We start from the raw sequence: 12,647 nt of genomic DNA, 5'->3' as shown, positions 1-12,647 counted from the left end.
CTAACTAATACTGTGTTTAAGTTTTGTGTTGCAAGAACAAATGGAATAAACTTGAATTGTGCTATAGAAAAAAAAATGCAGACTTTCATCTTCCTCTATCCATGGAAAAGAGAGATAGTGCATACACACTATAAATTGTCCATCAACAACTAGAAAATCTGAACTTTTCCTTCTCCTGAGATATCTATGTTCAGTCTGGTAGATATTTATATGTATTTATGGTGTATATTTATGAAAACTGGTGGCTTTTGTCTATGTCAGTGGCTATTAGCATAAAATAATAATAAACGTTAACTTTGATGGTATAACAAGCTATCATGGGATTTACCTCCTTCACAAGGTAAAAGCTTAGTGTTGCCTTTTGTCACAGAAATTCTGAAGACAAACTCAAGGACAAAATAAAGACAGTAGCAAGTTTCATAAGCTTTATCTTTAACTTGGAAACATGTGGACTCTGATCTCTTGACAACTTGTTCCAAGATTTTCTGGGGGGACAGCAGAAGTTTATTTTTATCCTATGCAAAAAATTGTTTACAATCAGCATCATTCCCAACACCTCCCATGTGGGCTCAGGTTCTTTTTCAGGGGCACAGCTGCTGTGATTTCAAGAATGTGTGGAGTACACAGGCAAAGAGGAAGGATAGAGGCAATAGAAATGCCAGGAGGCATTAAGTGATATATGAGTGCTTCCTAGGACTGCATATCCCATATATGCACTGTTCATATGGGCTTCTTTATCTATGAGATGGAAGGGAAATACCGCTCTGCAGGTTCCACCATGCAATAGGATGTGACCCTAATTAATATATTTTATATTAAATCACATTAAAAGTCCTGAAAATGGGGCAGCAAGATGGCCCTGCTTGTAAAAGGCGTCTCCAAGCCTCAAAGACCTAAGTTGGATCCCTCTGACCCAGAAGGTGGAAGAAGAGAGCTGACCTCTGCAAACTGTCTTGTGACCTCCACTCTTGCCCTGTGGCCTATTTCTACTGCACCTATGTACAAGCACACACACACACACACACACACACACACACACACACACATCAGTAAATAAATAAGTAATTTCTGAAGTTTTATTAGTGGCTTCCTGGGCATAGGATAGGTTCTGGGGTAAGCAGACAGTTGATCTCACAGAGAGGCATATGGATACTGATACTTGTAACTACTGTTAAATAGTCATTCTTGATTACACTCACATATTAGCATTTTTTCATTAATTCATTGTGCTTTTAACTTAACAACCATCCCTAATATATGTGAGAGACTGGCTTCTACCAGGACTCTCTAAAAACACTCAAATCCTTAGATGCTCATGTCCTTTATATAAAATTGTATAGCATGTGCATACAGCCTACGGATTTCTTCATATTCTTTGACATGTCTCTAGTCTACTTATAATTCTTAGTGCAAAGTAAATGCTGGGTAAACAGTTGTATTTTTCTATGACAAGACACCCAAAGTAGACAAAAGCTCAGGATTTGTCTCAGGGTTCGAGACCTCAGTCCTGGATTAGTTGGTTCCTGGCTTTAGGGCCTGAGATGAGGCACTACATCACAGTCTGATGCATGCAGTACAGCAAAGCCATTTATATGACAGTGACCCCAAGTGACCTCCAGTGACCTCACTTCCTTCTACTAGGCCTCATTTCTTAAAGGTTCCATTACCCCCTAGTACTATCACAGGCTAGGACCTTGCTTTTAATCCATGGTCTTCAGGTCACTTTCAAGAACCCAATCATAAAAAAAAGAAAGAAAAAGAGGTATTTATTTTAAAGATTAAAGGCAAGGAAAAATGGCCACATATTTGGTAATGATACATATTTTTTAAATATGTCTGATCCTCCCAGGATTTAATAAATGTGAAGCTAAAGAACCCACTGTACACGTAGCTGTGCACAAACATACAAGGACAAATTACATAAAGCCACTCATATTTATTTGATCATGGCAATTTTGAGTTGATATATTCCTGTGACCATGATGTTAGGAAATTCTGAAGTGTCACTGAGCCAGAGATTTTAATTACAGAGACTGTGCTTCTGGATTCACAAAATTTCTCCTGAGTGGGCACCAGTGAGCCATGTTTCTGAAACTGGCTGCAAGCTCTGGTTGAGTATTTAAGGGTCAATAATTGCCAGTGTCCCTTGTGGTTCCCACTGTCTTCTGAAGTCAGAAAGAGGACTCCTTACACATGCACAGAGTGCTCATCAGTATCCAGCACAAGCCTGTGCCCTCTCCTCATCCTGGCCAACAACTCCAGTCTCCTATACCACTCCATGCAGATTCTGCTTTCAGAACTTTCAACTCCCAGACCGTCTCTGAAGAATCTTCTTGCAGGCCAGTGTCCCTGTAAGGAATGGGGGTCTGGTCCCTTTCATAGCCCTCAAAGACACCTCACCTGACTTTGTTCATTAATCCTCTTGTTAAGAAAAGCAATCATGTAAACTCAAACAAAAATGACCAAATGAAGCAAAAGGTTGTTTTCCAAATTAAATAACTGAGCTCTCAATATACATGGCATGCTCTGATCCAAGCCAGTCTCCAAAATGGAGGCATTTGGTGTTATGTCTTTGCTGCTAAGATTTTTCTACATTTTCAAATTGCATTACACACACACACACACACACACACACACCACGTCTCTGCACTAGTCTGAAGTGGCAGAAGTCCTCTTTAGATCTTTTACCTTTCTGTTAAAACACCTAGTATGGACCAAATGATCTGTGCATTGTCTCCTATCTGGAGGACAAGAACAAACAATCTTTGGACACTATTTTCTATAACTGAAGTAACATATACATAACGTAAACCTTAACCATTTTTAAGTGCATAGCTCCAAAGTGTTAAGGATATTCTCTTGCTTGTGTAACTAATATCAAAAATCTCATATTTTAAAAATATACATTAAATAGTTAAAACTAATCAAAAGAATATGATTTCCCAAATTCACTCTAATAGCATTCATTTTAAAGATACAAGAGCTTTTGAGGTTTTTTGTTTTTGTTTTTTTTTTAAAGTGTTTCTTTCCTGGAAAAAATAAAAATGAAGCCAGTGTTTAAGGGTTAAGCTGTCTGCCTTTAAAACGTCCCTTCCAAAGGGGTATAGATTTTGTTTGTTTTTTTGTTTGTTTTCTTTTTCTCTCTAAAACACATGAAAAAAATAACAGTGTGCTTATCTCCCAGCATTGCCTCCACCCAGGCAGCAGAAATCGCAGTTTGGGTTTTTTTATGTTTTGAATGGCTTGGGGATTAGCATGGGTATTTAGCAAAAAGTACAACTTCAAATTATACGCTGCTTCATGGTGCCAAAATTCCGTGCACCATCAACTCTATGACGTCCACGGAGCACAGTGCTAAGAACAGCGGTTGTTATTCATCTGGCTTTGTAAATGAGAAGATGAAGCTGTGAACAGTGTGTGTCTAGGCAGACTGTGTAGACAGTCTCTCTGTTAATTAACAGTATGTTCCTAAGCCAACATTACAAATAGAGCTGCCCTAAAATGGGACAATTCCAGACATCCTAACAAAAGATGATACCTGGCATGATGGTATAGGCTTCCCCAGTTCTCAGGGAAGGGGAATGCTAGAGCAGGGGAATCTTGAGTTAAAGGAAGTTTAAGGCAGGCCTGGCCTACATAGTGAGACCCTGTCACAAACAAACCAGAAACATAACAATAAGTGTATTCACAAGTAAGCATGTGCCATAATAAGGATTTTATTTACATATGTTTTTATATAATTATAAACACATACATAAATACATACATACATACATACATACATACACACAGAGACACACATGAAAGGCAGAAGGGAGAGAGAGGTCAAAGTTGTTTTAATCTTTAGCATAATGCTTAGCAAAAGATACAGAATAACTGCTCCTTGGCATTGATCACAAATCTCACTGTTAATTATGATGTACGTCTCACTGATGGTACAGACATAGAAAAACTACAAGAGCCACACCCTACCTGTTGCCATTATTAAGAGAAAACACAACCCAATCTCAAAAGCAGGTGGCTCCAGACCAAGAGAGAAGATGGTGCATGGATACGGCAAGTACTGAAGTGTTTTACTAAGCATCATTAGGGAACCAGATTAGAGTCCGATCCACTCAATGAACAATTAGCTACAGTCTTTATCTTCACTCCTCAAAATAGATGAGGAACTGGCATCACAAATCTCTACCTCTATCCACACACATTCTTCTAACAGTCAGTCACAAAGTAGCCTGAGAGAAGGCTGCCCTAGAAACCAACAAAATCACAGGTCTGCAACACATGTCTCCATGCAACTTTAGAATAGATCCCATGTTTGGAAGTTAATATACATGTATGCATTGTTAATCAACCCAGGTACATGTAGCCTGAAGCGAGGAAGTACGTAAGCACAGAAGCCATTAAAATGCAAAAACAGTATGGAAAACATCATGGCATTATTATAAAGACAAAACCAGGGCAATGCCAGAAACAATGGGGAAGATCCATACTGCAGACCATCCAGAGTAAGGCTTATATTTAGACAATATTTAGACAATAATGCATTCACAAATCTACAGTTTCATTCTGTCCTGTTCATCCTTTTAAACAATGAGCCAAAATTGCTTGCCTTGTCAATTTCTTAATTGCTCCACCAATAAAATGGGTTTGAAGCTATGTGTTCATAATTAGAGGCTGAATCCGCCCAATGGCTTCAAGACGTGCTACAAAAGCAGGTGATTCAATAATCATGAATTTGGAAATAGATAGCTCCCTAGGAGATGAGGAGAGAGGTTATGGTGAAATTACTCCAGAAGTCAGAGATGCAGAGGTTTTCAGCTGCATAAAGTCACAAGGGATGGATGACTAGGTTTCTCCTCTTCCCCACAAGCAATGCTGTTTGTGGACTCTACAAGACAGATGTGTGAAGAGGTAAGGGATTCTGATTTTTAGTCTTGGCATCCTGTAGTGAATGCATGTACTAAAATAGTATAAAAGCACAGGTAGAAAATACACTACACACATATGAATGTTCTAGTGTTCATTGGGAAATACTGAGTCTTAAAATATCTTCAAGGGTGACAAATAGGGTGAATGCTTTCAGTACAGGATGATAACTAACGTCATGTCCTGAGTGGCTTTGGTCTAAGCAGTGACACAAAGTTTGTTTAAGGCTTGGAGGGAAGAAAGTCTAAGGGATCCAGATGCCTCTAGTGAAGTAGGATTTTCCCTCCCAAAACAACTACAGGCAAGTAGTACTGGGGGCAGGAAAGTAAGCCTATGGAAAAACAAGCAAACTGTGGGGATCTTGACCTTTTCCCAAATGGAGAGTGTCCAATATGTAAATCAAATCTTAAAGCTAAGGCATCTAGGAAATATATTTTTCTAGACAGCCATGTTAGGAGCTCGTGTCTGACCATTAGAATAATCTCTAAGTTAGTCATTCTGTGAAGTTTCCTTTTCATTTACAGTGTTTCTATTTTAATGCCTTGCATCTGATTACTAATTTATTTTGTGTGTTCATGGGCATGCACATGACAGCATGTATGTAGAAGGCAACCTGAAAATTTGGTTCTTCCCTCCTCTGAGATGCCCTCTGGGGATCAGACTCAGGTGCTCAGGGCTGGCGGCAAGCACCCGAACTGACTGACCCATCACCATCTTCCCTAATTATATTTACTTAAATGTGTTTTGTAAAATTTAGTGTATCTGGATCCACTGCTTGCATCCCCCAAACTCAGAAAGAACACTTCATTGCAATCTCTTTCCTTAAGTAGAATCATGGAACCTTAAAGAGAAGTCCTTAAAAGCAAGTCAGAATTAAAGCTCTCAAGTTTTACTGCACATAAGAAATTCTTGAGGGCCTTTATAAGCACACCAAGGCCAAGCCCTACTCCAAGTCAACCCAAGTCAGAATATTCTAGGGAAGCCTGTGGATATGTTTTCTAGGTGCCACAGGTGGTTCTCTTGGGCTGCCGTGATTAAGAGACATGTACGGATTTTTGTGTTGTCTACCATGGTAGTCATGGCTGTTTAGTACTTGACACGTGGTTATTCAAAATCAAGATGGCAAAAATACATTCTAGATTTCAAAGACTTAATTCTCATAAAGTAAAACAATGTAAACTATCACATAGATGTTTTTATACTGATTAAATGTTGAAATTTGAAATGATAATATTTTGGGATATATTTGGGATAATATTGGGCCAAAGAGCTATGAAAATGAACTCCTGTTTCTTTTTAATATAGCTTCTCTACACTTCAAATTACATTACGTGCCTCCTCTCTTAGAATGTGCTGTTTTAGCTGATGGTCTTTTATCGTAAATAAGGAAACCAGACAGATAAGATACCACAAACTTGAATCTCAGCACTTGGGAAACCAAGGCAGAAAGATCTGGACTTGGAGGCTAACCTGAGCTTCTCAGGGAGTCCCTGTCTCAAAAATAGAGGGCTATCCTGAAGTGTGTCAATTCAGTAAGTTGGGTGCAACATGAGGAACTTTCCAGCCGCAGGCTTTGCCTGCTGCCATAGAGGTCATGTCACTGTGAAACAACAGATAGAAGCCTTGACTGTCAATCGAGTTTCTCTAATTTGTCTCACTGTTTCTTCGAAGTTCAGATACAAAGGTGGAGTTATCTATGGGAAAAGAAGCCCTCTCAGTTGTGCATGCTTTTGTGATGTGGTATTGTGGGGACCACTCCTTAGTGCAGAGTAGTCTGCCAGGAAGGATATGAAAAAAGAAATCTAGAGAAACATTAACACGAAGTAAATGCAAAGAATGGAGGAAGAGAACTTTTGCCACAGTTCAGCAGAGAAATGACCCAGACCTGGGCTATAGCTAAGTGGTAAAATGTGCACGTCTGCCATTCATGGGACCCCGGAAGTAAGAAAAGACCAGACCAGGTTAGACCAAACCAACATACTAACACTGAAGGTTGTTGGCACCCTGAAAGCTGCTTTTGACTCAACTCCAAACAGTTTTCCACTCTGAGGAGCCACAATGTTGTCCTTGCAGTGAGGCAAATCATGTTCCTCCTAGCTTGCATCAAGTCACACCTCAGTACTCTGGTGGCAGTGGACTTTATCCCCAGTGCCTTCTACCCTTTGGGATGCAAAAATTGAAACCTGAGCTCTAGAAGCCAGGTTTGTTCCAAAAGAAAAATTCAGTTTTAATAAAGCATCCACGGTCCTACCAAACAAGCCAAATGGAAATTAAATGTCTTTTCTTTTAATAGTCAGCTAATTTAAATAAAAACAATGATTTTTGTTGTTATTATTGTTCCATGTGTTCCCCCTTGGGAAGCCAGCCGAGAGGGTTGCATAAAATTAGACAAAATGTGTTACATTTGAGAAATAACGCCTGCAACATGGGGCTCCTTGGTGTAATAAAAGAACGAAAGAGGCTTGGGTTCTGATGTAAAATGCAAAGGGCTGGAAAGGAAAGCCATGGGTCAAGCCAAATGATACACACAGTACCAGCATTCAAGGTTTCTGTTTAGATACTCTTGTTCCCCCTTCCAGTGGCAACAGAGTCTAAGTCAGGAAGAAAATGCCCAGTGCTCTGGAGCCCTTGGTACTACTAAATTATTCCTGCTAGTTATAAGTAGTTAAGCTTTGCCAATGAAACCCAAAGAGCATGCTTCCAGACAACTCACTTTGCACAGAATAGTATTTACTCCAAACTCACTCCCACACTGACTCGGAAAATGCAACATATTGCAGATGAGTGCCAAGCAAAAGTAAATGAGTAAGATGGGGCACAGCACTTGTTCTGTTCCACAGAACGATGGTGAATATAAACTTTAAGCCTTTTCTCGCTTCTCGGATCTTCCTTCTCCTTAGAGATGGTGGGGGTAAGAAAAAAAAGCCATTGCTTTATGCTGAAATAGCCTTGTAAACCATTTTAATTCTGCCCAGTTTGTGTTCTCAAATGAAACTTCAATAGTATGGGTTTTGTAAGGCTTCCTATAAGCATGAAGAAGACTTTAAGGTAAGAAAAAAAGTCAATTTAAAAGAATTTTAGGAAAATCAGCATTTCATATATATATACATATATATATCATGTATTTCATATATATATATGCAAATATAGACTAGAAACTAGTTTGTTTGGTCAAGGCAGTCAAGTTAATTTTTAAAAACTTGTCTTTGAAAAGCTGTCTGTGAAAAGGCTTGAAAAGAGAAAGGTTTCTAAAGCCTTGGCCTCTGCTGTATGGATCCATGACAAGGGCATTTAGGCAGCCTGCCTGACAGAAAGAGAATCTGCTGAAGGCAGAGTCCAGGCATTCAGACCTGGTTCCCTCTCTCTGGCACAGGCCTTGGATAAGCTAAGGGATGTAACCAGGCCTTGCTTGGGATCTGCTCCACTCACTGGGGAAGGTGACCAAGAGGCTCTCCCTATCTCCAGCATCTATATACAGCTATCAGTTTCTACCCACCATCAAAGTCTCTAGGCTGAGTAAAAAGAACCCCTTTACTCCCCAAGGGATCAGGTCAAGTCAAATGCCAACATAGTAATTTCCCATTCTTGTTAATTTGGGGGCAGGGATTAGAAATGTGGACTTCAGGAAATAGAAGAAATCAATTAAAATATTCAATTCCAGATCAATGTTTTTATTCCTGACTTCTTTTTTATTTTTTCAGATCAAAAAGAGAGGAAGACCATGGAGCGAACCTGTAGGAAAGCTCACTTGGCATCCCATGTCACTTCTCAGGCATTCAGAAATTTTCCCTGAACTCGGAATTCTTTGAAAGTACTAGAGTCGTCTTCTCAAAAAATTTCTCAGAGTCTTCAGAAGAGTGTTATGACAACTTGGAAACACCTAAGGAGCCTTCCTTCTTTCTAAAAATGTTCTTATGTTGAATTCATCATTTGTGATTCCCAACTATAGAAATAATGAATGTTAAAAATACATTAATTGCTTGTTTTTCTTAATTACTAAATCTAATAATTATTTAGTTAAAAACATCACGTGAAGTCATTTTTAAAGTGCCAGACTTCCTCCATAAAGCACTGTGACAAAATAGCACACTTAGTTCACAAATAGCAGTTGGAAGAGGTTCTTTGTGAAAGTTTATCTTCCAGACTTATTCAAGGCTACTGCTCTCTCTGCACCTCCTTATCTCAATAGTATCATTTTCTTAAACAGAATTTGGAAAAATAGTCTTCAATTTAAATGTTTAAGCACTAATTTATAAAACCCCTGCTTGATTCCCATAACACGGCGACAGTCAAACTGGACAAGATAATGAATTGACTGAGGTCATTGTCCGGCTTCCTCCAAGAAAGCTGCTTCTAAAAAAAAGATCTTAAATTGCCTTAGAAATCCAATTTGCAAGCAGCAAAAGCAGCATATAGATGGGAAACACCAGGCTCCATCACATTAATTTTGTGACTAACAGCATTGCTTTGAGGAGGAAAAGAAAAGAAGACTAAAATAATAACACCACTCAAATCCCATTTCCAATGCAACAGTACAACCAGAAGAAAACCAACTGCACAGACAAAGTTCACATGCGGAGGGGGACAGGGACCATCAGACTCCTACAAAATAATTCCCAGCTAAAGACAAACACTCCAATGATCTACGATTTCTAAAAAGAAAGTCACAGGAGGAAATCAGGAGACTGGAAGTGTAACATTGGTACCAACTGCAGTGGAGAAACTCTGACTTGTTTTGAACATGCAGGCATAAGAAACTGGCAAATAGTCCCAATAAGAATATTCTACAAACAAAAAGCTATACAGGAAGAGTGTCTAACAGACTACCATTTATTTCACCACTGATTCAAAAGCTAAAACATCAAAGCAAAATAGAAATAAAGGATTCCATATTTTGTAGGAACAATCTAAAAAGCTGACTGCTTATGTTTGACAGGTAATTTATAAGTATCAGTTATTTATATTTTTAAAAAAATCTGACTTGCAGATATCAGCTGAGTAAATGTAATTACTCTGAGTAGAGTTGAAAACAAAAATTTATACAAAAATAAGGAGTTAAAATATCAAATTCATATAAAAACGCTGTAAGAAAATGAGAAAACGGGTGAGAAGGCAGTGAGTTGGTATCTTAGAGTTTTAAAACTTACTTGAGTAAAACTGCTATTTAATCAACAACATCATTCTTTAGAGGAGCCTATATCTAAGTTTGAGTGTGGACATGGTTTTTGTTTTGTTTTGCTTTTAATCTTTATGTTTCTTTTGAAAGAATGCCTTCTTGCTAAAACTCAAATACTCTTTAAAGCAACTCAGGAAAGCTTTCTGAAGAGAAGATTTTGACCTGACACCTTGCTTTTCATTCTTCATAGCTTCCCCCAGAGCTTTGTGAACATATTTTATTTCAGAAATAAAGCTTGCTCTCTTTCTCTCTCTGTCTCTGTCTCTGTCTGTCTCTCTGTCTCTCTGTCTCTCTCTCTGTCTCTTTCTCTCTCTCTCTCTGTCTCTGTCTCTCTCTCTCTCTCTCTCTCTCTCTCTCTCTCTTTCACACACACACACACACACACACCTACACAAAATCCTACAGATCCCAGCACACTAACACAAAGCCACATACAAATAAACGTAAAGTAGAAATCCATTTCCAAGTCCTGCCTATGGAAACATGAGTTCATCTGGACTGATGTGAGGGCTCTTTCTGCTTCACAAACATGAGCATGTTCTTACCATAGCTGGAAGAGGAAAGCCGCACTGTGTCGCCTCCTGCAGTCTCCAGATCAAAAATCTCCCTTCTCTCTTGTAACTTCTCTTAACCAGCAAGATCAGAAAGAAAACCAGTCCTTGAGTACTTGCCTCAGTCTCTCAGACCAGAAGACTGGACTAGCTCTTAGCTAAAGAGAGAGCAGACCTGGCACTTAGCACTCAGTCTTCAACTCGGACCTAACACATGTACTCTGTCTGGTACCTTCTCCCCTCCCTCCTTCTTTAAGTTCCTTTTAGTAATGAGACTAATTTTTCCAGTAGCCTTCAACTCCCTAGATTTAACTGACATGGAAAATGTGACTAAAAACTTGTAGAACTGTCTAGCCTCCAATCCTACACAGAATGAACTTTGTTGTGTTGAAGAACACCTCGCAAGCAGCTACATGCCCACTTTCTACTCATGTGCTCTGCAGCACAGGACACCAAATAACAGTGCGCCATCTAGTTAGCAGAGTGCAGTCTCCAAGCATGAAGGGGGGACACCTTCCAACCCTGGGAGCTAAGCTTGTCAGGGTTCAGCCACTCTAAAGCTCCAATTGTTTATTTAAATAAAAAAAAAATATCGCTACTGGGATAATCCACATCTCGTGGATATGGGAAAATTTAGGTTATAATGGCACTACAAACTTTTACATCTAACTTTGATTTACAAGATAAAAGCAAGTTTTAAATTAAAAGGGCTTTCTGTTAACAGAGCTTATTATTCTGAAGACAGGAATGATTTTCTTCGAAAGTTGTCCCTGGGTGCATGCCTATTATCTTTGCTTTTCCCCTTCCACTAATGAGCATTTATCTAAAGAGCCTGTTAATCCTCTGATGTGTGCTTCTGGTCAGAGGTAACAGTTTGAATAAAACCACTAATCACTGATCACTAAATCACTGATCATTAATCACACTCTCCAGGGCCCGTGACCTGGCCATTTTCCCCTTAGGTCTCTGCATCACAAACAAGAATTTTAACATTTTCAATGCCCATGCTTCGTATAGGGGACTATGCCATTTCATCACTAGATGCCAATAAATAATACTGCCACAAACTTGAGGAAGGGGTGTCAAGCAATCTTCAGTCACCAGCTCCACAAAGCCTGCTCTACGGCCAGAGTATGTTGCAGAAAGTAGATCTAATTATAACCAAACACGTGTTCTTCAAGAATGTCACCTATTTAGAATATAAAATTTCCTTTACTTGGCTTCCTCCATCTCCAAATCAAAGAGCCCTCGAACACCTTGTCCCCCAGACAAAAGCTTCTGCCTGTGTTTGTTTTTATTTGATTTCTGCTATCATTATTCACTCACCCCAAAAGTTTTCACTCTTTGTGCCCTAAACAAGTCATACATAGTGGTGTTTTTGCTACTGGTGTTTTCTTTTAAAGAGCAAGTGGGGAAGAACTCAGTTCTGTCAAGTGAGCGTTTAACTTCCTCTGCAAACATAGAAACTAAAGGTTAGGAATAAGAAAGTACCGCACGCAGCAGCAAGGCACTTGTACAGTACTTCAGCTCTCAGACACGGCCCGGACTTTGGAAATGAAAAATGTCTAATCTAGATCCTTTCCGCTAAACCTGATTTAGTCAGGTCCTTCATCCTCCTAGGAGTGCACAGTTCACCGGGTTCTGGGCTCTTAGCTGTGGTATATTGCTTTCCTAAGTCACTAGCTATTAGCATATAAGGCTTCTAAATCTTTCCAGAGGTTTTCTATCCAGGCTGAGCATTCTCGCGTGGGCAAAGAGGACCTGGAGAGTGCCTTTCTTAAATAATAGAAAAGGGCAGATTGAGCGCTCATCAGGTACTGAGCTCGCTCAGACACCAGAAGCAATTCAGCTCACTCCTGGGACAGCAGTCCCCCTGGGGGACACTGTAAAAGGCGGGGGCAGGCCGAGTGATAACGAGGTGGGCGGGAGAGGGATGGAGGAGGAGGGGTCGGGGAAGAGAGGGCAATAGCGGTGTCCAGGGAACCCTCAATTGC

General features: G+C 39.6%; 2 protein-coding genes across 4 annotated transcripts in view; both read right to left on the bottom strand.

The window, feature by feature from the left end:
* The window catches only part of Creb5 (cAMP responsive element binding protein 5), a 403,859-nt gene that overhangs the window by 389,661 nt on the left and 1,551 nt on the right, over positions 1-12,647 (bottom strand). The window contains exon 1 of one of the 3 annotated variants that reach the window (XM_031381939.1): positions 10,648-11,979. The exons of the other annotated variants lie outside the window; for them this stretch is intronic. Coding sequence (XP_031237799.1) covers positions 10,648-10,650 — 3 coding nt within the window. The 5' untranslated portion in view covers positions 10,651-11,979. Of the gene's footprint in view, positions 1-10,647; positions 11,980-12,647 lie in introns of those variants that run through there. 3 annotated transcript variants of the gene reach the window in all.
* Positions 3,815-12,647, bottom strand: part of LOC116098938 (hepatocyte nuclear factor 3-alpha-like) — a 10,056-nt gene continuing 1,223 nt past the window's right edge. The window contains exon 2 of the mRNA XM_031381943.1: positions 3,815-8,869. The gene's annotated coding sequence lies outside the window, so the exon portion shown is untranslated. The remainder of the gene's footprint in view (positions 8,870-12,647) is intronic.

The sequence above is a fragment of the Mastomys coucha genome, unplaced genomic scaffold (genome assembly GCF_008632895.1).
Source record: "Mastomys coucha isolate ucsf_1 unplaced genomic scaffold, UCSF_Mcou_1 pScaffold20, whole genome shotgun sequence".
Classification (NCBI taxonomy): Eukaryota; Metazoa; Chordata; class Mammalia; order Rodentia; family Muridae; genus Mastomys; species Mastomys coucha.
The sequence above is the reverse complement of the archived record's forward strand: the minus strand, read 5'-3'. Positions and strand labels throughout refer to the sequence as shown.